Source organism: Papaver somniferum, chromosome 5, assembly GCF_003573695.1.
Source record: "Papaver somniferum cultivar HN1 chromosome 5, ASM357369v1, whole genome shotgun sequence".
In the NCBI taxonomy this organism is placed as follows: domain Eukaryota; kingdom Viridiplantae; phylum Streptophyta; class Magnoliopsida; order Ranunculales; family Papaveraceae; genus Papaver; species Papaver somniferum.
In genome coordinates this window covers 215,415,172-215,440,113 of record NC_039362.1, presented here as the reverse complement: position 1 = coordinate 215,440,113, position 24,942 = coordinate 215,415,172, and the positions used below count along the sequence as shown (strand labels likewise).

Sequence of the window (24,942 nt, the reverse complement as noted above, 5' to 3'; positions counted from 1 at the left end):
CCTTAAATACCAAGGCGGTGTTGTAGGGGAGATGACAAAGTCCAGAAAAGTTTCAGAATCTGTCTTGAAAAGTACTTTCATCTATTGTCTATCTGTCACAGTTCTTGTAGCCAGCAGCATGGACCAGGTTTCTGCTATTTAAAGCAGTAGTAATTCCTAAAGGTTGCGCGAGATCCATGATGACTTTTTCTTCAGAGTCTCTGCATATGAATCCTGCCCCTCCCAATCTGGGGTGTCCTCTTGTAGCTCCGTATGTATTGATTTTTATCCGGGATAGGACCAACCTACCAATATTGTTGTTGTCGTTCTGTTTCTTCTTGGCGGAGTCAAAGTCGGTAAGTCGCCTGGAAGAGTAGGGGGTACTGAATTTTTAGCCCATATGTACTCATGTTGTTGCTTTAGCGTTGAAAATAAAATGTCATTTGATGTTGCTTGTTTCTGAAGGTAGACAAATTCGTGTCTAGCGAACCAGAGTGACCAAAAGAGATAACCGAAAGAAGAGAGGATTGTGGAAGGGACTTGTTGTTGTAGGAGTTGGGATATGGTTGTTTGAGGTGTTATTTCATTTGGGATGATAGTGGGGGTATTTAGGGTGTTGGTGAGTTGATTGAGTAGAGTGTTCCAGGCTATAATCGCTACTGGGCAGCGTAAGAGTAAGTGACCCGCTAATTTTGTATCGGAATTACAACGAGAGCATACATTGGAGTTGACAAGATTGATTCGGTTTAAGATAGTGAAGGTTGGTAGGCTTTCATTGAATGCTTTCCACATGAAAAACTGAATTTTTGGTGGACAAAGAAAGGAGCAGCTGATGCCGTTCCTAATATGGGAATGTTATAAACACTCCTACTATCCATGAATTTATCACAGATACCCTTTAGAGGCTTACGAATACCCCAAATGACACAATCGAAATTATGAATAAAAAAAATAATTCATATAATCTCTCTTTTAACCTTGATATCTTATGCTTGAGCTTCTTCTTTATTTCTCACTCGAGAAAAATCAATGAAATTCTCCACTACCACCATCATCCATCACTACCACCACCATCTCCGTCGCCACCACAACCAACACCAACACCACCAACACCAGAATCGTCTCCATTGCCATCATCACTATCTCAGTGAGTTATCACTCTTTAATTTCACATCTAAAAAAATATATCTCTCTCTTCTCTTTCTCTCCGGAAATCTACAGTACCACCACCATCTCCTCCGCCAACTGATTCAAATTTAAATCGAAAATTATTATCCGCATTAGATAGTTCATATTCAGATAGACCTTCTTCTTCTTGTAAAGATTAATTTCAAAATCAAATTAAAAAATATTGAGATCTGATTTTAGATTTTGATTTCTGATAAGTTAGTCTCTATTTCAACTGGATTGGGATCGAAGAACCTAAAATCGATGATCACAATTGGTTTTGGAATTTATTGATTATCTTCTTACATTTGCTTTGAAGTTTTTGGTGGTGTTGGTGGTATTGGTTAGATTAAGAACGAAGGAGTTGATGGAGATTGCGGTGGTTCTGGTTGCAATGGTGAAATTTGGCAATTGAGACAGTGGTAGTTAAGATTGTTTGTTGTTGTGGTGGTGGTGGTGATATCTTCTGAATGGGAAAGAAGAAGAGTATACAAATGATGGTGGTGGAGCTTATTGCGAAGGTATGGTTTCCATCCTGAAATTGTTTAGTGTCGGTTAAATTGATTTTAGAATTGAGTAAAACAAATTTGGGTACATATGAATGAACTGTGTTGATATCTGGTTTGTAGTAGTTGTTATCTGGAATTTTGGTGATGGTGTCGATGCACGTTGTTTTAGCTTCACAAATTCATGCTGAGCTAATATCTCATCCACTGATATTAGATCAATAATTGATCATTATAATTTTGTGGGTTGCTCCGTAATTAATTGTTGTTTTGTCTCTATTGCAGGTACCATGGTGATCTACAAGAAGCGATTTTGTGGGTGGCCCTGTACCTCTATTGCAGCAGGTACCATAGTGATCTACAAGAAGCTATTCATGTAAGACGTAAGTATTATAAACTTCATTTCATGCTTGTACTCCAAACCTTTGGGAATTTTAGTATTTTGGGTACCACTGATTGTGCAATACTGGTAGTAATTATGGTGGTGGAATTTGGTATTGATTGCTGGCAGGGGAATTTGGCATTGATATTGATTTTTTGTTGGTGGTGGTGGTGGTTGCGAAGGTGATGGTGGTGGAATTTTCGTTGTACGTTCTGTATGCTACTCACATTTGATTGGTATTGAATTTGTTTTTCAGTATGTGGTACATTTCGACACATTTATTGTGGTTGGAGTAGTGGGATATGCTCCCTAGTTGGTAATTCTAGCGAGTACCTGGTTGAATTCTCTAACTGACATTTCTATTGAGATGTATAAGTGTGTTCCTTACAATTTCATGTTGTGTACAGAAGTTGTTTAAATTATGCACTCAACCAACCTAGCCAGAATCGTTGTTTAGCATACATTTTGGAACTGCATGAATACTTAAATTAGTATGAACTACTATGTGTACTTGGACTGTTATGAACTAGGTTGCATTATTAATGAAAATTGTTGTTGGCAGTATTCGACATAATGTGTTTGAGTAGTGGCTTTTGGATGGAATAATGAACCGACATGTAGAGGACTTGATTCTTGTAAAAACCATTAATATATTACTATACCAGCTCTTGCTTCCAAGAAACTATCAAACATTTCTTGCATTTTGATTCAGTTAATTGTCCATGTGAATATTGGCTTGCTAATAGAAGATGCAGCTGGAGAATAATTACCAAACAGTTCCGTTCATTCCCTCTCTGTTCATCTTCTTTATTTTATTCTCTTGATTTTGTAACGAAGAAAATTTCTAGTTTTATTGTGTATTTTGAATGGCTTCTTAGTGTGCAAAGGAATCTTTTCTCTGCTGGAAGCAAGGTTCACCACTCCACTTGCCTTGTCTTGCCATGGACTCACCACTCGCTGGTGTACAATTAGTTAAGACAGAATACTACAAGTCTACATTTTTCGGTGCTTGAACCTTTCAGTAATTCCATGTCTTGCAAGATGTTACGGATCTCTTGAAGGATGCCACAGATCCAATCAGTGGCCGTTATACTATCATAATGGATAGTCCGTTACCATTCCAATTGAATGGTTTTGAATCATTTTCCGTAAGCAATACTAGATTTTTCTTTGCATATGTTTGAATAACCACTACTGAAATTTGTGGACTCGTAGTATGTTTTAGAAATAGATTTGTTTGTTTTTGTATGGTTTTACTACTAAAGTCTAGTTCTTTTCATTTTCTGGTTAATAAACTATAGCTTCATCTTCGTTTTTGGACTCTAGATTTTGGGGACAACTTGAGAAAATTGCTTTCACTTTTGGGGACAATTTGAAAAACTTGCTTTCACTTTTGGAGGCAATTTGAGATAGTTGATTCCAGTTCAGAGGTAACTTGAACTAGTTGATCCCATATTTGAAGGCAACTTGAGCTAGTTGATTCTTGTTTGGAGGCAACTTGGTTATGTTTTTGGGTCCATTCATGCACCTGAAATTATCTTATACATATATCTTAGAGTAGTTGCGACGAATCTGTGTTGCAATGGTAAAACAGGGTTGTGTTGAGTTGCTGTTATAGTCAGTTGAACTGGTGGAGATTAGGTTGTTTTGGGATTTTGTTATAGCCAGTTGAACTGGTGGATATTAGGTGAATGTACAGGGTTGTTGAGCTTCCAATTTTCTTTGTTTGCAGCAATGCTGGAGGCAGTGGATGTCGTAGTGGAGATGGTTTGTTGTGTTAGCAGTAGTGGAGATGGTTTGTTGTGTTAGCAGTAGTGGTGGGGTAGTTGCGGGAGACAATATGAACTTGTGTTGGATGCGCGCAAACTACTAGGTATGTATGTGTAGTTTTATACATCAGTAGGTGTAGTATATATATTTGGATGTGATTTTGATATGTTATTTTGTATTGACGAACATGTGGTACAACGGTAGCATGACTGACTCCACGTCAGATGATGTGTGTTCGACTCATGCCAGGTTCACTTTTGAGTATACTTTTCCTTTATAGACAACTTGTCCTAGTTTCTTCCAAATGCGGAGACAACTTGAGCTAGTTTCCTCCATATTTGTAAACAACTTGAGCTAGTTGCTTTCAAATATGGTAAGCAACTTGTTCTTACACACTATCTAATGGAGACAACTTGAGATAGTTGCCTCCATTTTTAGAAACAACTTCATCAAGTTGCCTTCAGATTTGGAGACAACTTCAACAAGTTGACTCCACATGGTGGTGGTAGAATTGGTGGTTGTTGGTGGTGATTGGCGGCGGCGGTGAATGAAAGTGGTGGTGGTTGTTGGCGGCGGTGGGTGGTGTTTGGCAGCGGCGGTGATGATTGGTGGCGGTAGTGGAGGGAAATGGTGGTGGTCGTTGGCGGTGGTGGGCAGTGGTGGAGGTTGGCAGCGGTGGTGGTGGTGGTTAGTGGTGGTCATCGATGGTGGTGGTGGTCGTCGGTAGTGGTTGGTGGTGGTGGTGGTTGGCAGTGGTGGACAGTGATGGTGGTGGGCAATAGATGTTCTTTTTTTCTTTTTCTTTTTTTTTAATAGTGGTTAGTGGTAGTGGTTTGTATGCCCTGTACAAAAGAGGGTATTTTAGTAATGTATTAAGCTTAGAGGTATTTATAAAATTCATAAGGGTATTTTTGCAATGGGCCTCATAATAGGGGTATTTTGATAATGTTCCCATTTTTTTTTGGGAGAATAACACTTTGTCTTGAACAAATTTTTATTTTTTTTGATGGAAAAAGTTAATATATTAAATCAAACAATGTAATACAGAAGATCTACAATTTCATTTTCGTCAAAAATATTAGAAGTAATACTCTCTGTTCGCACTAATTGACACAAGTCTTCTGATTGTTGCTTCTTTGGCAACTATGTCCGCAGCATCATTGTAATATCTGTTTATAAGTTTTACCTGAGCTTGAGGATGTTTATCCAACAAAGAAATTGCTTCTTTAATAGTATTCTCTGCAACCCATGGAGCATCTGTATTTTTTCTTGGAGATAGAATCCAGAAGGAGTTTACAGTTTGTAACTATACAAACGCTAGAAAGAATATTATTTTCTAGCCAATTTAAAGCATTTAAAAGAGCTTTTACTTCTGCATGTAACGCCGAGGAAGCCCAATCAGAGCCAGCTGAAATATGTAGGAAAGCTTTTTGGTCTGTCGAATACAGAATGAAGGCATACATGGATATATTTTCTTTTTTATAGGACGCATCAATGAAAATTATCCAATCCGACCTGATCTTGTTCCACACGTGGTTGGGAATCTTCGGTTTTTGGATGCCTTGGGATTTGTTCTCTTCCTTGATGATTGAAAACTGGATGAACATTTTTATCTGCTGAATTAAATAAGCGGGATCCGGAATGGTTCTTCTGAAAACTACCTCACACCTATATTTCCATACAAACCAAAGAATGATTGCAATTTGTTCCCTAAATTGCGAAAAGTTTTGATCAGTGATCCATAATTAAACCCACTTGCTCATCATATCTGTGTTAATCTGCGAATTGACAGCATCTAATGAGCAACCAAACCAAACTGCTCTGTCTAAAGGACAAGTTCTAAATAGATGATTTTCCGTTTCCATAGCTTGGTTATTCCACAATTGACACTCTGGGTAAACCTCTGGGTTATGAGCCGCTAGTCTATTCGAGGTCGTTAAAGCTTTCTGAATTAATTTCCAGATAAACAGTCTGATACGAGGTAGAGTCTGCATCTTCCATAGTTTTTTCCACGGGGAATTTATATCATTTTCATTATCAGAATTCCGATTAATGAGAAAGTTATAAATATATTTTTCTCGAGAAATCTCCTGATTGGTGGTGAGCCCATCTTATCCTGTCTCCATCTTCTTTATTTGGGGTAATAGATAGAATTTTTTCTTTTATTTCTGAAGAGAACAAATCATCTAACTTTTCCGTGTCCCACTATCCTTCATTATTTATTAGCTCTTGAACTTTTTGCGGAAAAGTATCATCTCTATCCCTTGGTTTATTTATTTTGTCCATGTTGGGAATTCAATTGTCCTCCCATATCTTCGTATTAGCTCCATTTTTCACTTGCGAAATGTAATTTCCTTTAATAATACTTAGACCTCTCTGAATGCTTGTCCAAATCCATAATAGTTCGTAGTTTCTTGTAGGATCGAAAGGATTGGAATTATAGAAGTATTTCGCTTCAAGAAGTTTAACCCATAGCTGATCTTTTTCCATCATTAACCTGCTAGCTAGTTTTGTTAAAAGGGCTACATTGAAATTATGAAGATTTTTTATTCCCAATCCCCCTTGAGATTTTGGCTTGCACATCCCTTTCCACGCCTTTATATAACCACCTTTTCCTTTTGACCCATCTTTCTTCCACCAAAAATCTCTCTGGATTTTATCTAATTTATCCAAGGTTTCTTTAGGAATAGCTAGCATCTGCATCTTATAAGTCGGGTAAGCTTGAAGAATGGATTGAATTAAAACTGTTCTGCCTGCTTGAGATAGTAACTTTGATTTCCAACCTTGTAAGGTATTATAATATTTTTGAAGGAATGGTTCAAAATTCTCCTTCCTGTTTTTATCAAACAAGAGAGGAGTTCCTAGATACCTGTCTTTTTTAGTCATCAGCTGGACTTTAAGGATTTTTCTATTATTTTCCCATGTGTTGGGATGAATTTTGGGGCTAAAGTAGATTCCTGATTTTTGAAGATTAACCATTTGACCTGTAATTCTCCCAAAATTACATAAAATATCCAACAATTTTTTTGCTTCTCCCAGGTCCGCTTTGGTGAAAAGAAAACAATCATCGGCGAAGAAGAGATGGGATATGGTAGGGGAGTGTTTATTTATTTGAAGCCCCGAGATTTTATTCTCTTTTGTTGCTTTTTCAAGGAGTCTTGAGAGGATCTCCATGCAAATTAGGAAAAGATAAGGGGATAAAGGATCACCTTGTCTTAGACCCCTTGAATTGGAAAAGGTTGGGCATGGGGATCCGTTTAGAAGGATAACAAAGTAGGTAGTGGAGATGCATTGAAAAATGAGATTAACCCAGTCATCACTGAAGCCAAATGAGGATAAAGCTCTCTTAATAAAAGGCCATTCAACTCTATCGAAGGCTTTGGATAGATCAATCTTAAGAGCAAAAAAACCCCTTTTTTTTTGAAGTTTTCATAGAATGAATCAATTCATGGGCTATGATAATATTGTCTGTAATTTGTCTCCCTGGAAGAAAAGCCGATTGGTTGGGAGAAATGATCCTATTCAATAGGGGTTTTAATCTATTGGCTAAAATTTTGGAAATAAGTTTATATGTCGTGTTGCTGAGGCTGATAGGTCTGAAATCCGCTGGGGTTTGGGGTGTTGAAAATTTTGGGATAAGAGTAATAAATGAATGGTTGAAATATTGTGTCATAATCCTTGTTCTAAAAAATCCGTGTATGGTATTTGTAATATCTGATCCCAAGATTTCCCAACTGGCTTTAAAAAATCCCGGTTGAAATCCGTCCGGACCAGGAGCTTCCCAAGGGTTCGTTTTAGAAAGAGTGGACCAAATTTCTTCTTTGGATGGAATTTGAGTCAGGGAAGAATTTTCCGAATCTGAGATACAAGGTTGGATTATTTCTGAGAGGTTGATATTGTAGTTGCTCATTTGAGAAGTTCCAATTTGGGTGAAATGATTGATTAATAGAGAATTGATTTGGTCTCGGTCTGAGATCCAAAGACCTGAAGGTTCTCTAAGAGAATGAATAGAATTGATTCTTTTTTTATTAGAGGCAGTAACATGGAAATATTCTATGTTTTGATCATATTCTTTAAAGAACTTATCCCTAGATAGTTGATGGTAATAGTCATTTTTAATCTTGTACCATTTCCCCAGTTCTGCTCGAAGGTTCTTGAGAGTATCAATTTTAGAAGAGAAGTTCCCGGATCTGTGAATGTTTTCTATTTTGTTATTAAGAGTTCTAATGTTTTTGTGAATATTGTCGAAAACATCGGAATTCCATTGAGCTAGGTCTGAGGAGAGAGATTTTAGTTTAGAGGAAAAGCTTCTAGCCGGGGAATTTGAGGGATGGAGATTCCAAGACGCTGCCACTACAGTTGCTAACATAGGGTCCGAAAGCCGGGATCTAATGCATCTAAAAGGTTTGCTAAGTCTTTTTGTTTCCGGGTTGGAATCAAAAAGTATAGGAGTATGGTCAGAACCAACTCTTGATAGGTGACTTACCTTTGTGTTATGGAAAAGCTGAATCCACTGGTAAGATATTAATGCTCTAACAATTCTTTCGCAAATATTAGCATCTCTGCTTCTGTTATTTGACCATGTAAATGGGGCTCCTTCGTATCCCGCATCTTGTAGGCCCAGAGAGTCAATAACTTGAGTAACAAAAGCCTTGCTTCTAGAGCTCGAAGTTTTGCCGCCTTGCTTTTCTCCCGGATCCAGAATGATATTCATATCTCCAATTAGTACCCATGGCTTTTGAATTTGTTTGGCTAGATCTGAAATATATGACCATTGTGCTATTTTCTCATCTGCTTCTACTGCACCGTAAACACATGTAATTTCTATCTCTTTGTCACCAATTAACACTTCAAAATGACAGACATTTAAATAAGATGAGATTAATTTTATATCTACATTATTGTGCCAGGCTATTACTAACCCCTTAGCGATACCCACAAAAGGAACTATAAACCAATCATGAAAATCAGATCTTTTTAAAATAAGGTCCATTTTGTCGAATGGGGCCATGGTCTCTGATAAAAAAAAATTAATTTCTGGCTTATAGTAATGGCAGAGGTGGTTCAAATGATCCCTAGTGAGAGATGTCCCAATACCTTGGACATTCCATGAAAGCAGTTTCATGGTGAAAAGGGGAGTAGAAAGGATTGAGAAAAACTAGATAGTAGAGACTAGCAGAACTTGATAAAACAAAATTACTATCAACAAAGCGCAGCTCAAGAGAAAACAAAAGAATAGAAACTATTACAAAAAAGTGAAAGGATTCAAGATGCTCAACTAAAGAAGAGGGATAATAAGATGATAGATTTACCAGACCTGCACAAATGAACATTAGAAGCTGCTAAATACAAGGAGTTAACCGGGTCTGTACGACAAAGGACTAAAACATATGCCATTATGACCAAAAGGAACAAAGGCAAACTTATAAAATGAAAAACTCGATTATTGCTTGGTTTAGGAGGAAAAATTAGATCAGATATACTTTCCAGAGTTGCGAAAAAAAAAAAAACAAAAAACGTGACTTATTACCATTTTTGCGGAGGCTACAAAAAATGTTTCTCAAAGAAAACGAACAAAATTAGAGAACATCCTAAATTAACAAGAAAACGATCACAATTAGCATAAAACCAACCCTGGAAAACTAATAAAATCTCTTAAAAATATGTTGCTAGACAAACTACACCCAAAACCAAGGATAATACACAAACCCCTTCAAAGAGCAAAACTAACAAACAGCTTGTCTACAGAGAGCAACAAGAGAGTAGAAAATCGATACAATTCCCTTGCAACCTGATTAATGGGCTTCCAGTTGGGCTAATCAAAACTGCAACTGTGCATTTTGTAGGCTTGGCTTGGCATTCAGTTTTGCGTCCAACACTAAAATGGAAGTCTTGGATTCTCCAGTTGACATCCCTTGCATCAATGCATGGTTCAACGGGAACATCTACTATCCAACATCTGACAATGGATATATGTGGTTGGTACCAAATATTGGATCCCATTCCCACTACCATGAATCCAATGCCGGGTGCTCTGGGGAATTAAGGACTAGGTAGCCTAGTTAGTTTCAAGCATTTGATTTGTCGTGGTTTGATAACAATGACGATATTGAATGCTCACTGTTGCCAATCATATCAACAACCACACCAGCTAATGCAGATATGGACCAATAACAAGTAATATGTTTTTGGTATATGTCATCCACTAAACCCCCAAATATGGGTTTGATTATTTTAGTTAGAGGTTGCATGGTTGATATTAAAAAATGGCAATTTGATCGATCTTCATGCCGGCCATCATTATAATATAATTATTAGGTCCACCACGATACAAGATCCACAACAGTCCACGTTGTCTTTTACTGTCCAAGATAAGTCCGTACTTTTTAACTGTTAGCAGTCTTAGTACTTCTGTTTGTTACTTCCGCGTGCAAACGGACAATTGCGTGTTTGATATAGTACTTCGGTTGTAACGCGCGGCCGACCTCTCAGTCGCAAGAGAAAAACGGCAGTCTTGGATGAACGCCTGGGGGCTCACCGCAAGTCATTATGTAGGCCCAAGCCCAACCACGCTGATGTCGTTCGATTCTGCTTTTTCAGCTTCCACGCCATTTATTTGACTACATAACGGAATCGGAAAAGAAAGCAACAAAAAGTCTTTGCCTTTTTCCAACTTCTCTCTTCTCAAATTCCATCGATGCCCTTTTGTCTAGATCTCATTAAATATAAAAAAAAATTGGCTTACATCCCGTCTATTTTTACATTTTTGTCCATTAAAACAGTATCAAAATCTAACTGTCCATTTCACCAGGAATTGTTGATTTTGGTTTTTTTAACCAATTTTGTGTAAATGTTAGTATGGTGAAAATAGAATACTAATCTTTTAAAAAGAATTTAAAGGAAGACTAGTTGTAAAATGCGATTCCAAATACAAATTTTTTTCTTTAGGAGTTTGGAGACTCCCGATTTGAGATCGAGTTTGTTTTATTCGTCGTGATTTCAAAATGTCTGAAATTCGAAAGATATCATCCATGTTTTAGCACTTACAGCATCACTGCATGCAAGTTTATGCCATCTTTACGTACTATTTTTGAGTATCACTCAATAGCAAGCATTATCACAATATTATTACAATTTGTAAATAAAAGGGTAGATATGTAAAATTCCAATTTATAAAAACCAAGTCATTTCTTCTTTTTCTCCCTCCAACAACTAATTTGACTCTCTCTCTTCCCCTTTGTGATCAAAACAATGAACCTTCTTCGTCTTCTTCAATCCTTCAAAACCCTAGAAATTCTTCGAAATCACCAAACCCTGGAAAAATTTCCCCGAAATCTCTAATCCTTCGTATTATTGATTAATTTATTGTTTGATTTTAAGAAAAATGAATGAAATTATGTTAGAATTTTTGATCCCATCTTGGTGGGAGATTGAAATCACTGTTGCTGCTGCAGTTTTTGTGATTATTTCATTTACTTTCTTTTATACTGGTGGTGGGATTTATTATTGCCATGATGATCAAAGAGGTCTTTGTAATGATTCTGCTGCTGGTGGCGCTGAACTTGATGATCCTGATAGGGTCAGTAATTTCTTTATTTTCCTCAGTTAATTTCTTGAATTTTGTGAATGTTTCTTGATTTTTTATTTGCATTTTAAAGAATGTTTACGGAAAAGAAAGACAATTTCTTGGAATTTCTTAATTAATGAATTTTTAATTTTAACGTTTTTGGGGTTTTTTTTTTTTTTTATCAATGTCATATGTTGAATGAGATTATTGAATTCAACTAAGAAGATTGGACTAGGGAAGACGGGGTTATATTAAACGAGAAAAGTATTTAGACTCGAAAGCTTGTATTTGATATGCTTGTTGGGAAGGAGCATGTGAATAGGCTGAAAGCGGTAGTGGTGTTTGGAAATAAATTTGTATAGTTAAACGAGCAATCGGAGTATATCTGTTGTTCTGTGTCAATTGTTCTATTTATTGTCAATCTTAATCTGCCTTCTTAAATCAATTTATTTCTTTGTTTAGCATAGTGGAAACATTCTGGAGAGTTAGTGTTCGGAGTTTATTTCTAAATGGCATAAAATGTTTAGAAATTTATGAATAATGAACCAACTTGGTACCCCCTTTCCACGATAACTGATCTTCTGACTGTGCGGTACCTGACTTGCTGCTCCACTTCTGCTCTTTTACATTGAGTAATTTTTCCATTTGTTTGACGTGCAGTTCTGCACTTATTTTGTAGATAGGCCAGTTGAAGGGAGATTTGCAAAGCAATTCTGTATATGTGATCAAGGTATTTTCTACCATATAAATGATGTTTTTCTTGTTCACTCAAGTATTAAATCTAATTGTTCCATTTTTGTGTTCTATTGATGAATAATATTCTACATGTGTGACGAACTGAAGATCTTAGTAGTGCTCCAACTTACGCATTAAAGGAACACAAATTATTTTGCGATCATTTATTTTCAAGGTTTCATTTTTAATATGAGGTGGTTGTCTCGGTTTACAGCTGGAACTTCTCGCTGCAAAGAATCTTATTGGTGCAAACCTGAATGGTACATCGGACCCATATGCTATCATTACTTGTGGTCAACAAAAACGATTTAGGTAATTGATCTGTCATCTTTTTCTTTACTCACCACACCAGGCATTTCATACAGATTTGCTGACTTCTCTGGTGAAGTGCTCAATTAGGAATGTTGTTGTTGATGATTTTTGAGACTTATATTTTATTGCATGAATGGGTATTAGTTAGCGTATGTGGTATTAATTACCTTACCTTAGATTCATAGATTAACTTTATTACCGTGTCCATGGTATATGAGGTGCTCACATGTGTAGAAATCTGACTTATGGAAGACTCACTTCCTGTTGCATACATCTGTTGAATAGAATGTATTCACCAGAGTCTCATGCCTATCTTCTCCCTCGTAGGTCGACACATCATTTTTATTTTTCTTGCACTTATTCTTACATTGGAGCGTTGTAAATATCTTGTGATTGACATATTTCTTACATCGTTTTAGCTTTGGACTAACTTTGTTTGATTGTTTTTCACTTTTTTCCCTGCTGTTTTTAAGTTCCATGGTTCCTGGATCTAGAAATCCAATGTGGGGTGAGGAGTTCAATTTTAATGTGGACGAGCTTCCTGTTCAGGTGGAGTTAATTGTTCTGATTTCTTGACTGGGATATACATTGTAGGAACCTATCAATTTAGGCCCAACTTCTTCCATTGCTGTTCATTGGATAGAGAACCTGTCGTATCTTTACCTTGATATTCTCTTTCCCGTAGTTAAATGGTTTTATTTTAATTATTCTTGTAGATTAATGTGACGATATATGATTGGGATATAATTTGGAAAAGCACAGTTCTTGGTTCTGTGACTGTTCCAGTAGAAGGTGAAGGTCAATCTGGAGCGGTCTGGCATGCACTTGATAGCACGTCGGGGCAGGTGCCCGACGCTGTAATCATTGTTCTATTTGATGTAATGATCTTCATAAGAAAATATTTTCTTACCTGTGCTTTTTTTTCTTTCAGGTTTGTCTTCATATCAAAACATGTAGATCTTCAAGGTAACTGCTCATGCTTGGATTTCTTAATTTGTTTGTCCTATGGTTGAACATCTTCTTCACATTGAAAGGCATAAATGCAGTAATACGCTTTCATGTGTAAAATAATAGTTGCTTCGCATTTATTGCGATTTAGTGTTGTTTTTCTTTTTACTTTTTTAGCCTTTTCTTTTCTTTGTAGGTTCTATCTTTTTTGTACGGTTATTAGTTCTTTCATCTGATGACAGTAGTGCATTTGTCCATGCACCTCTCATGACAATGAACTAAACACGCTAACGCACAAAGAAACTCTTAAGGTATCTAATTTTCTTAAGCTGAACTTTTCAACAGGGGAAGTGGATATGGTGGAGTAAATACTAGAAGAAGAGTATCTTTAGATAAGCAAGGTCCCACGGTGGTTCATCAAAAACCTGGTCCTTTACAAACAATCTTTAAACTTCTTCCAGATGAGGCAAGTGTCTCCAATTGCCTGCATGAAATATTTTCCATGCTCTAAACCCAAGGGTCTTCCCTGTCACTGCAGCAGGTTGTCTAATGATATGTCGTTCAGGTTGTTGAAAACAGTTACTCGTGTGCACTTGAGAGGTCATTCTTGTATCACGGACGTATGTACATCTCTTCGTGGCATATATGCTTCCATTCAAATGTGTTCTCCAAGCAAATGAAGGTTTGTTTCTCATCTTAGTAGATAAAGGTTATGACTTGTTATAATTATATCAATAGGTAGATATATTAACGTGTTCTTATTTTTGTGCAGGTTATTATTCCATTTGATGATGTAGACGAGGTATATATTCTTATTCTTGCTTCCAGTTTCTTTTAATATATTGCAATTAATCTGCTGGGGTTTGGGGTATCATATATCTATATTGTTGCAGATAAAGAGGAGCCAACATGCATTCATAAATCCAGCTATCACTATTATTCTCCGGATGGGTGCCGGTGGGCATGGTGTTCCTCCTTTGGGAAGTCAAGATGGTTAGCAATCGTTTAGTACTGCATAAATATTTTACATTCATTAAATGCTTTCACGAGTTCCGTCATGCTTTCGCTGCTATTATTGAACATCACAGGATATGTTATTAGTTGATTCTACTTGTAAGTTGTGGTACACCATACTTACAATTTATGCATGGTAGAAATGGACCCTAATCTACCCGCATCGATGTGTATTTTAGCTATCCTTGTTTCTTCTCAGCATATCCTGCTAGTTTAGAATTATCAAACTCATAATATTGATGCTTCAAGAGAATCCAGACAACTTTGTTTTATTTTGTTCATGAACATCTATCAGCACATATCATTTTCCTTCGTTATCTTTCCAGGTAGAGTCAGATACAAATTTGCATCATTTTGGAACAGAAATCATGCATTACGTGCTTTACAACGTTCAGTAAAGAATTTTCACGCAATGTTAGAAGCTGAAAAGAAGGTACATCTCTTACCCTTTTATGCCTTTATTAATTTCATTGAACAAATACTTTTGACCTATCATAGATAGCAAAAGTAAAAGAGAAATAATATTAGTCTAACTTGTCTTTGTATACTATACTTTTTGATATTTACGTTGCATGTCTGTGTTCATGATATTTGTTTTAAACTGACTTATACCTTCCTATTATAGACAACCATGGAATGCGTAATCATGACATTGTACAAATGTGGTCAAGTTATAGGCCAGATAAAAGGGAAACTTAGTATATATAGTGTTCAAGGATTTAGGATTTGCTTCCTAGATTAATTGGATCTCCTCGGCGAGCTAACTAATCCCTATGATTTGGGGATTCTAGATGGGTGCCATGCCAAGAGAGCAAGTAGCGTGCAATTGGCATGGCGTCAAGCAGGGTAGACAAAAACAAACATCAAAAAACATAAAATGATGTAATGGATGTGAGTGAGGGAAGAGAAACAGAGAACGAAATAAACCAAGCAATGTGGTTACATTTAGATTTTCATACCTTCATCATTCATCAAGTTGATGTTGCAGTACTACTACTGTGTGGATCAACTAAAGAAAAAGATAGGTTTGAAACTGATCTCATGCAAAGTAGTGTTCTAAAGATTTCTTGGAAAATCCTAGCTTTTCGCTCTACTGATGGATGGAGTGACTCTCGTTGTTAAAATTTGCATGCAAATGTTTAGCTCAAAGAGATGGTAACATGATTTGATACGGTAAATTTTGATTTAACAAAACAAAACGTTTGGTATGGTAAATGGTTGAAAGATTCTTAGGAAATTCTAGCTTTTGCTCTACTGATGGGATGGAATGACTCTAGTTGGTAAAGTTCGCATGCAAATGTGTAGCACAAACAGATGGTAACATGATTTGATACGGTGAATTTTGATTTGACAAAACAAAACAAAAAAAATTAATATGGTAGTAAAAAGAAAAAGGAAGTTTTCCGTACGAGGACGTAGACACGGCCGATGGCTATTGGCAATCTTGTTGTGCTTAAAATGGGGTTGTTTTATTTTTCATGCGGTGGCGGTCCATAGACACCAGCTCGCCAACCGGTCCAAAAAAAAAAGAAATGGGACATTGGGACAACAAACTTTCCATATACAGATACAATAGTCAATTTTATTTCAAAGTTCATTAGCAAGATGTTTGGTGGGATTTGACCTAATCTTTTGATTGTCACGCTTTATGCTGATATATATGTGCGTTAAGTGCATCTGTTATTGAACTCAAGAAAAATTCTTAAGCATCATCCTTTCATCCCTAGTCTTCTGAAAGCTTCTGGTAACAGCTGGTCTCAATAAGAAACCTCTTATCGTTGTTATGTTTCCATGGTTAGCTTTTGGTCAAGTTTCATGCCATTCTTCTTTAGTTGATCCGCTGCAGTCGTACTGCAACAACAACTTGATGAAGGTATGTAATCTAGACTAACCAGAGCCATGATTCACCTGGAATAGTTAACCCAATTGATCTAGGGATTAGCTTCAATTAATCTATAAACTGTGTTCCCAATATATATCTCAGAAATGGATATTAAACTTAATGAATCTATTTCTATTGCTGTACATTGTTGATGTTTTTTTCCAAGTAACTGCATGCTCTTCATTTCATTTAGGAGAATGCACAATCTGCGTTGCGTGCGCATAGCAGCTCAGTGAGAGCTTCTGGACCAGTTAAAGTGCCGGAACAAAATGTTCCCAAGCCTGTGAAATATCAAGCATTTGTCAGAGAAGAAGTTCTAGTTGGTATATACAATGTATGCCTCTTTTTTATCCCACACAGTCACACCTTGTTAGATTTATTTTGGTACATTTATTCTAATTGGATACAGTATTCTCTCTTCTTAGGATGATTTCCCTTGCACAGCAGAGCAGTTCTTTCTTGTGCTGATGAGCGATGATTCAAATTTCTTAAATGAGTATCGAGCACAACGAAAGGACACTAATCTTAATGTAAGTGTTGATTTCTATTTGTATGTGTTTAGTCAAAAAAATTAGTCACATTTTGACTTCATGCAGGAAATATATGCCCACCAGTCTTTGTTACTGTGATTTTCCATTTTCATAGAATTTGCATATTGAATACTCTATATCATGGTTATGCAAGTAGTTTGACACTTTTTTAACTTTTGGCTTTCTCTAGTTGGGCCAGTGGCATGATGCAGATGAATATGAAGGCCAGGTTAGGGAAATTACGTTTAGATCACTTTGTAACAGTCCCATGTGTCCTCCAGACACAGCCATGACTGAGTGGCAGCATGCTGTTCTATCAGAAGATAAGAAAAAGCTGGTATGACAGCTAATATACATGGCCTCATTTTTGTTATGATTGACAAGTTCTTTCTCTTTTCTAGCTCAAGAGCTCAAGTGATACATTTCGCTCAGTTATTCCAATCCTGAGGAAATTCCTAATCACTATTTGTCTCATACGAGTTATGTATATAATTTTTTTTTTTGTTGTTTCAGGTGTTTGAGACTGTGCAACAGGCACATGATGTTCCCTTTGGATCTTACTTTGAGGTAACTTATATCCCAGTCTTAAAACCTTGAGAAGGGAATCTTTGCTTTTTCATGTACATGTTTGCTCAAACTGTTCTTTAGAACCATCCTTAGCCTTGTATATCCGTCTTCCAATAGTTATTTTGTTTACATAAGAAGTACATACCTCCATGGCCTTGCCCGACTGTTTTTGCATATAGACCAGCAAATGAAGCTCTTACTGTTGAACCTAGGGTTTTCTTTCTGGGTGGAGTACTTTTACAGATGCATCCAATCATTCTCTCATGCTGTAGATTATTTCACCTCTGGACTCGACCTGGTTTTGCTGGCTTTCCTGTTATTTCATTTGTAGATGGATTTAGATCCACCATTGAGCTTTCCTGGATGTTACCAACTGGATAGTGCAGCCTGAGTTTTCAGGAGCTTTAGTTGTTTCCTCAGTAATGGTTCCAGGCTTTCAGGTGGGCAGTTCTCTTTCTAATCTGATTGTGCGACGTTTCAGGTCCATTGTAAGTGGTGTCTGGAAACTACTTCAGAGACTTCTTCCCATATGGATATTAAAGTGGGTAAGATTTTAGTCCAGTTCTTCTAAGATGAGATTCTAAGATTCAGGTGTTCGTCCTTGATGATGCCTCCCATGGAATTTTATAATGACCACCTTATGAACAATGGCTACCTCCTACCTCCACTCTGCCTCTTTGACCAAACCTGTTTTCTCTACAGGTGCACATTTCAAAAAATGGTGTGTAATGCAGTCGAAGATAAAAACAGGCGCGATCAATGAGGTACGAATTTTATTTTTCTGATGAGTCTTTGTTCGACACATTTCTACACAAAATGCTAAGTTGCATCAGCTTTTCTTGGTATCACCATTTGTTTGATTTCCTTTTAAATCAACGCGTTCAGTACAAGAAAGAAGTAGAGATGATGCTAGAGGTGGCACGCACATATCTGACCAAGTTGAAGGCTTCTTCTGGTGGTGACATTGAGGTGACCTCCACAACTCAAAAAACTACAACACGGTAATACCTTGCAGTCTGTCTTTAGGAGTTATGCCAGTATCTTTATTATCCGAGCTCTCCACGTTCTTTTACCTCCCTTGTATTGATGTAACACAAAACAAAATGGAACGAAAAGAAATCCACATCTCCTGTAACAACCTCGTCATACTGAACTTATCAGGTAGATATACGGAGCCTAAGTGCAATGTAGTTTTATGTTGTTTTTACTTAAATACCACCCTGTGTTCTATAAAGAATATCCAGTGGTGAGTTTTGTTACTTCATATACTTGTAACGAGTTTTCCTTCAGTGCTGTGTATCCTCTTGACTCTTGACCAATCAGAAAAACAAAAATCATTGTGGTAGCTTCTGCTTCTTTTTGCCAAACGGATAACTAATTTTAAGTCACAGATATTGTAAGAACTTATTATAAACCATATAATACACAAGAATCTGGCTCTCTCTGTTTGATTTACTCAAGGAATTTGGGAGACGGAAAAAACGTAATATAATACATATAACAGACATTCTCCCATATATTGAAGATGCTTAAGACTTCAAACCAAATAAAGAAACAAAATGACCGGAGCTGACAAGTAAACCACTCACAAAAAATAGAGTTTAGCCATACCGCCAAAACTGATCTGCTCTAACATTCTTCATTTAAGCTAAAATTTTGAATACAAAAATCATCTAAAAGTAAAATCTTGAATGCAGTGTATATTTGATTCAAGTCATAATGGGAAACACCACCCGTAGGAAACCCAAGTAAAAGAAGAAGAAAATTTGTTGTATTTTCCGAGCATATTATTGTCAAGCAAGACTAGTAGCTCTTTTGTACATTTTACATAGCAACAGTTCCATGTTTTAGCAAAATCTATTGGACAGAATTGGTCCTAACTTTCCATAGTTTAGAGATCAATAATTAACCAAGTTTCAGGAAGAAAAGAAGAAAAGAAGAAAGACAGTTACAAGCAATGCAACAGTTTGTGAAGGAAAGAAAACTTCTCACTGTCTTGAACACCTCGAATTCCGCCCTTCTACTCTTGCAGTTTCCACAAGCCTCGTCTTCGGAGCACTCTCAGGCACAACAGCTGGTTTTCCATGAGCGGCTAAATTCCCTGGATGTCTTGAAGATAATATCTGTCCCCATTTCCTCGTCGGACTGGCAAACCCACCGTTTGATTGCATCTTTGAATCAGATAATACATGGTCTCTAAGACCCTTTGCAGATCTATACCCATGAACCTTATTATCTTCATAATCCTCTGATCCCAGATTTTGTTTGCTCTGACCAAACCCACCTGCCCATTTTGAAGAATCTTCTCTGCCAAATTCCAAATCAGTTCCACCTGAATTTCGCCTTTCAAGAGATACTCTTCCCCTCTGTATTCTGTCAGACAAGGAATTCCTCCCACCTTTTATCTCTTCTTCAGCCAAAGCTCTCCTCTGATTATCGGAAGCCGCCAACCCATTAGTGTAACTCCTCCACCCATGGCCCCTGCGGTTTTTGTCTACATTCAATTCAATTAGATCACTGTCAGCAGAGTCTTCATCGTGTTCGGTGTGCCGTCCCTCTTCTTCATATTCTTCTCCATCTTCTAATTCTCCTTCATCATCTTCACTATCTAATTGATTCTGATCCGAGGCCAGGAGTCTTCTACTTAAATAGGCTTCCATTTCCTCCTTATTGCTCGGAAGAATCACAGATGCACCTCGGTTTTCTTTGACCATTTTATTGCTCAGAAATACACCGAGCTCATTGCCCAGCTGGTCCACATCTGCATTTTTCTCCTCGTACTGATACTGAGCCTCGGAAAGCTTCGTTTGGAGTCTCTCTTTTCGCAAGAGATCTGCTAGCTGTAGCATCTCCTTCTCCTTCTTTGCCTCTTCCCGAACCTTTGCAGATTCCCTCTTTATCTCTCCTGAATCAATTTTATCTTCTCCAGTAGCTATAGCCAATTCATCACAAACTTGTTCCATCATTTGTCTTTTCCTCTTCTCACTCTCGAGCTCCTGCATTGTCTTCAACAATGCCGCCTTCGTCTCAGATAGCTCGGTGCCAAGCTTCTTAATCAAGATTTCTGTCCTTCTCCTATGTTTTCTTTCAACCCCAAGGTCTGCTGCAACTGAATCAAATGCAGCACGCATTCTCTCTTGCTCTTTACTTTTCCACAATGCCTTCTCATCAGCCAGACGTTTGACAAGGTCATCAATCTCATGTCTGTCAGATCTTTTCTCACGGATCATCTGATCAACCAGTAACCGGGAGCGTTCAATCTCGGTATGCAGGGCGGAAATGAGGGACACGCCAGATGAGTGTTGCTCTTCAAGACCCCATATACGGTTAAGTATTTTCAAAAGTTCTTTGGATGTAGTCAAACCATTACTAAGGTCCTTAAGTCGAGTCTTGGCTCCTGTGGTAGATGAACCAGGTGGGGTTCGGCCTCTAGAACGCATCTCAATCTGCAGCAATAGTACCAGTCCATAATTCTACTCAAACAAGAATAACCATCAAAGGAAAATATCTTATGAAACCATAACCTAAGCCCGATAAGCAATCTGAAATTCTGAAATGACTAAGATTTAACAAGTGTTAGCGCCTGAAAGAGTGGCGACAAACTCTATGCCCATCTTTAAAGTTATTCTTATATGGATAGCACCCGAAAGAGTCGCGACAAACTCTATGCAACATCTTTAAATTCATTCATCTATGGAAGCATAAATGCACCCGAAAAAGAATAGCTACAAAACAATTACGAGGACATTTTTAGAATGTAATAATAATGTAATGCAGGGGATACCTCCATGTAACTAGCACTGCTCACAGAATCATAATCTCCTCCTCCGCCGCCGTCATTGCAATGGTGGTGATCAGGACGACGCAGCCTTCGGGAAGTGGTGGAAGCTCTTCTGGAATGACCCATCCTCTAATTTACACACAAATAAAGTCAAATTCTGTATAATCAAACAGATGATAAGTAAAAATTGAAATACATAGAGATAAGCAGAAGCTCACTCACATCTGAAACGGGGCTATGCGACGGATCGGACAAATGAGATAGACCAGAATTAGGGATCCTTTCACTTGCTCTACCTCTACCCTTTCTTCTTCTACTAGTATTAGTCAATTCTTTATGTTCTAATTCTAGAATCCTAGGTGAGGCTGCTGAAGGCATTTCATTCATTTCCCACAGTGTAGCAGCTAATTTCCTTGCTGAAACTAAAGGAGGATGAGAATGTTGCTGCTGCTGCTGCACTTTTCCCAGTCTACTACTACCACCATTACCAGGTGGTGGTGGTAGATATTCAGGAGATTGGGATGATCTTGAATTCATCATGATTTTCCAATTGGGTACAGGTGTAGTTGATCTTGAATTGCTGTTGGTGTTGTTTTTAGGTCTTTCTCCTAGTAAGGTGGCGCAGATTGGTCTTTTGTTAAATCTGTAATTGTGAAGGAGTAAAGATGAAGAAGCTGATGAAGATGCAGATGATGAACACCCTCTTTTTCGGATCTTACATTGTGCTTCATCTTCATCAAAGATTTGATTTTTATGAAGATGATGATTACTATGTCTCATTTCTCACCACCCCCACTACCAATACCCTTGAGAAAAACACTGGGGGGGGGGGGGGTTTTGATTGATCAAGAAAGAGAGGAAATCAGTGAGGATAGATCCAAAATTCTGATCAAAAATTCACTTTGGTGAAGAAGAAAAAGAATATTTCTGAAATGAGCAAAGAAAAAGTTACAGAAGAAAAATTAAAAAATAAAAAGCAGTAAAGTAAAAGGAAGAAGATGAAGGAGGAGTTAATGTAGATCAGGAAGATTCAGAGGTAGGTGGTGCTGTCTGGAGGGCCGACATTCTTTTCTGTTTAATGGAGTAAAAATTAAAAAAAATCCTCCTCTTTTGACTGTGATATGATATTCCAGAGAGCGACTGACAGAGTGAAGTGAAGGATACTTATGTATTTATACGGTATCTCTGTGGAAACCTAATACGGTAGTTGGGTGGGGCATATACAAGGTAAAAAACTATTTTTTTGTCCGTCCGGACATTTTTGACCTAGCAGCATCACAACAGTTAACTGAACTGATTATATGTGTTCGTATTTTCCATTTGTTGGATGTGATGTTTCTAAATTTTTTGTATTTTCTGATCATTAGGTTATGATGTTCTTAAATATTCCGAAAACGTATATTCATTTATCAAGAGGAGAATTATTTCGAAGTGAGTTCAACTGTGAATTTTATTGTCGAATAATTAGAATGATAGTTTGTTTATTCTATTTTTCTTCATTTTATTCGAATATTCGCAAGTATCGAAAGAATCGATTAGAAAAAGACATGGAGAATACTATTAGCTTTTGGGTTTCAGAATTATTTTTATTGATTTTGAATTGATAAAAGTTTGATATTAGCTTAAAAGTGAGATTAAAAATGGGCTTATTGAGATATTCATTTCAATTATTAGGTTTGAAAGTCATTCAGTTATTAGTTTTTTTATTTACTGATTTTTGGTGGCGTAATTATAATTTTCTAATGTAAAAGCTAAGAGTAATTCATATCACGTGATGTAGATATAGTCATTATTGTCGAAACTTTATATTATGATTGCACCGCCAGTTAGTTGGATTCTGTCTGAATGATTTACCGTTAATTGTTAAATCCTCGATCAATGGTTTATTAGTAAACGATAAAGGAAAAGGAAAAAATATAACCACCTTTTTTATTACATGTTGAACACTACTAATTATTCTCAGTGCAACTTTTTTTTTTGGACGAAGAAGGTGAAATGTATTCAGAAGATATTACCAGGCTTATTGTCAAGTAAAAGATCCTGAATCTATGAATACATGGCGAATTGAAACATTAGCAAAAGTATTGAAATCTGAGAACCAAAATATATGAGAAGTCTTGATTTTTTATGCATTAAGAAACAGAAAATTCCTCTTCCTGCTCCTCTTTGACTGTGAAATCGAGAGGCTCACGTTTATTTATACCGTAGTTAAGAAAACCTGATATAGTAGAAAATAATATTGCTCCAGTCATGCAATTTTTGTCTGTGCATGCAAATATGGTGAGTATTTTTCTAAAATGTGTTTTCTCTTTATCTTTTTATTTTATTCCAAAATGTGCAAATTGTGAAAGTATCGCTCGCTTTGAATAATACCGAGAGAATACTTTGTAAAGCCTTTTAACTGTTTTTTTCTTTTTCTTTTGAAATGGATAAAATAAATCAATTAAAAATGAGATTATTATTTATTCATTTATTGAGATATCCATTTAAATTATTAGATTTGAAGATCATTTCATTATCTTTTTACCGATATTGACTGGCGTATTTATAATTTCTCTACTATGAAATCTGAGAGTATTTCATATCTTAGTATATTGTCGTAATTCTCGAAACTTTGTATCATGATTGGAAAGACAGTCATTTGGATTCAGTCTCAATGGTTTATTGGTAACTGTCAAAACATCGATTCAACATTTTAACGGTAAACGTCAAAAAGAAAAGAAAAATGTACCCACCTTTTTAATTACTTCTTTCACACTACTGTTTGTTTGTTTTGTTTTTTTTGAAGCATACACTGCTGATCATTTTATGTACTACTCTTTTTTGTGTTTTATTTTCTGATGAGATAGTTAAAAATATATTAAAGAAAATTTGTAAAATATTACAAAACTTACTGTTTTACAAAAGATCTCTAATTTACGCACACAAAAAATACCCACATTTAAGTCGCGGTACTATGCTCCTTCGACAGTTATCCTCATTCCGAAGGCCCAAAATGTGAAAACTTCGACGAACGTCTGTACATATGGAGATGAATTGATTCATTTGGAAAAGTGGGAAAGGAAACATAAAAAAAATGGTCGAACATGGTCAAAATGCAGGAACAAGTAACGTTCTACTTGGATGAGACGATGCAAGCAGTAATATCGTCGTAAACATCTTGATGATTAATGGGATTGAATCATCTTCCTTGACGTTAATGGAAATTAGATATGGTTTCATCACATTTTCTTATTGCCTCATCGATAAGGTAACTGGACGGGATGAAATATCTATATTAATATTTGGAGACCAATCCTTCACCAACAACTTTTTTTACACACCCTTGATCACCAGTAACAAGTATCTGTCGCATTATTTGGTGAATCTTGTAGACATCGACGTAGAGGATCTAAGTCTTCGTATTGGGGGTTCAGTATTTCCCATTAAGATGATGCTCGGTATTGATAGTATACTTTAACTTACCTCCCTGAATTTTTCTATGTGGTAGTACAGGAAGAATACCGCAGTATGCCATTGGACTTGACTGGACTATCGGTAACAGATTTATTTAGTATGATTTATGTTATAAGATAAGCGAAGATGAATTAACGAAATTTCCATCCATGACTTTTCATTTCCGGGACAAAATACAAATTTGATTTTGAAATCCCTTCATATTTGAGAACTATAACAAAAGCCTTAGTTTTATTAACAAACTAGAAAAGAAAAATTTCTCTCCCATTCCTCTTTAAATGCGAAATCAAGAGACTAAAATATCTTTATATCATAGTTTAGGAAACTTAATTCGCTAGATAGAAAC

General features: G+C 36.6%; 2 protein-coding genes and 1 long non-coding RNA gene across 6 annotated transcripts; 2 read left to right on the top strand and 1 right to left on the bottom strand.

The window, feature by feature from the left end:
- Nucleotides 1-882: 882 nt before the first annotated feature.
- On the top strand, nt 883-4,455 carry LOC113284626. Of its 3 annotated transcripts, XR_003328289.1 has the most exons (6): nt 883-1,667; nt 1,938-2,035; nt 2,164-3,182; nt 3,361-3,464; nt 3,767-3,907; nt 4,009-4,455. It is a non-coding gene; the product is annotated as an uncharacterized LOC113284626 (long non-coding RNA). The 3 variants fall into 3 exon arrangements; XR_003328287.1 differs by lacking the exon at nt 3,361-3,464; XR_003328288.1 differs by having other exon boundaries at nt 2,164-3,464.
- A 6,567-nt stretch (nt 4,456-11,022) lies between these two features.
- LOC113284625 (BAG-associated GRAM protein 1-like) lies at nt 11,023-18,704 on the top strand. 2 transcript variants are annotated; one of them, XM_026534137.1, is made up of 18 exons: nt 11,023-11,383; nt 12,051-12,101; nt 12,321-12,418; nt 12,892-12,967; nt 13,135-13,263; nt 13,350-13,384; nt 13,712-13,832; nt 13,932-14,048; nt 14,139-14,168; nt 14,260-14,359; nt 14,707-14,813; nt 16,456-16,596; nt 16,688-16,792; nt 16,983-17,129; nt 17,306-17,359; nt 17,841-17,904; nt 18,062-18,123; nt 18,245-18,704. In XM_026534137.1, exons 1-18 carry the CDS (start codon nt 11,189-11,191, stop codon nt 18,362-18,364), a joined length of 1,752 nt encoding a protein of 583 aa, XP_026389922.1. In that variant the 5' UTR covers nt 11,023-11,188; the 3' UTR covers nt 18,365-18,704. The 2 variants fall into 2 exon arrangements, with proteins under 2 accessions (XP_026389922.1, XP_026389923.1); XM_026534138.1 differs by having other exon boundaries at nt 11,267-11,383; nt 12,032-12,101.
- A 404-nt stretch (nt 18,705-19,108) lies between these two features.
- On the bottom strand, nt 19,109-22,172 carry LOC113284624 (uncharacterized protein At5g41620-like). Its single transcript, XM_026534136.1, has 3 exons — nt 21,363-22,172; nt 21,144-21,269; nt 19,109-20,805 (listed from the first exon to the last, which is right to left on the bottom strand). The coding sequence occupies exons 1-3, from the start codon at nt 21,918-21,920 to the stop codon at nt 19,348-19,350; spliced, it is 2,142 nt and encodes a 713-aa protein (XP_026389921.1). The 5' UTR covers nt 21,921-22,172; the 3' UTR covers nt 19,109-19,347.
- Between the last annotated feature and the right edge of the window lie 2,770 nt (nt 22,173-24,942).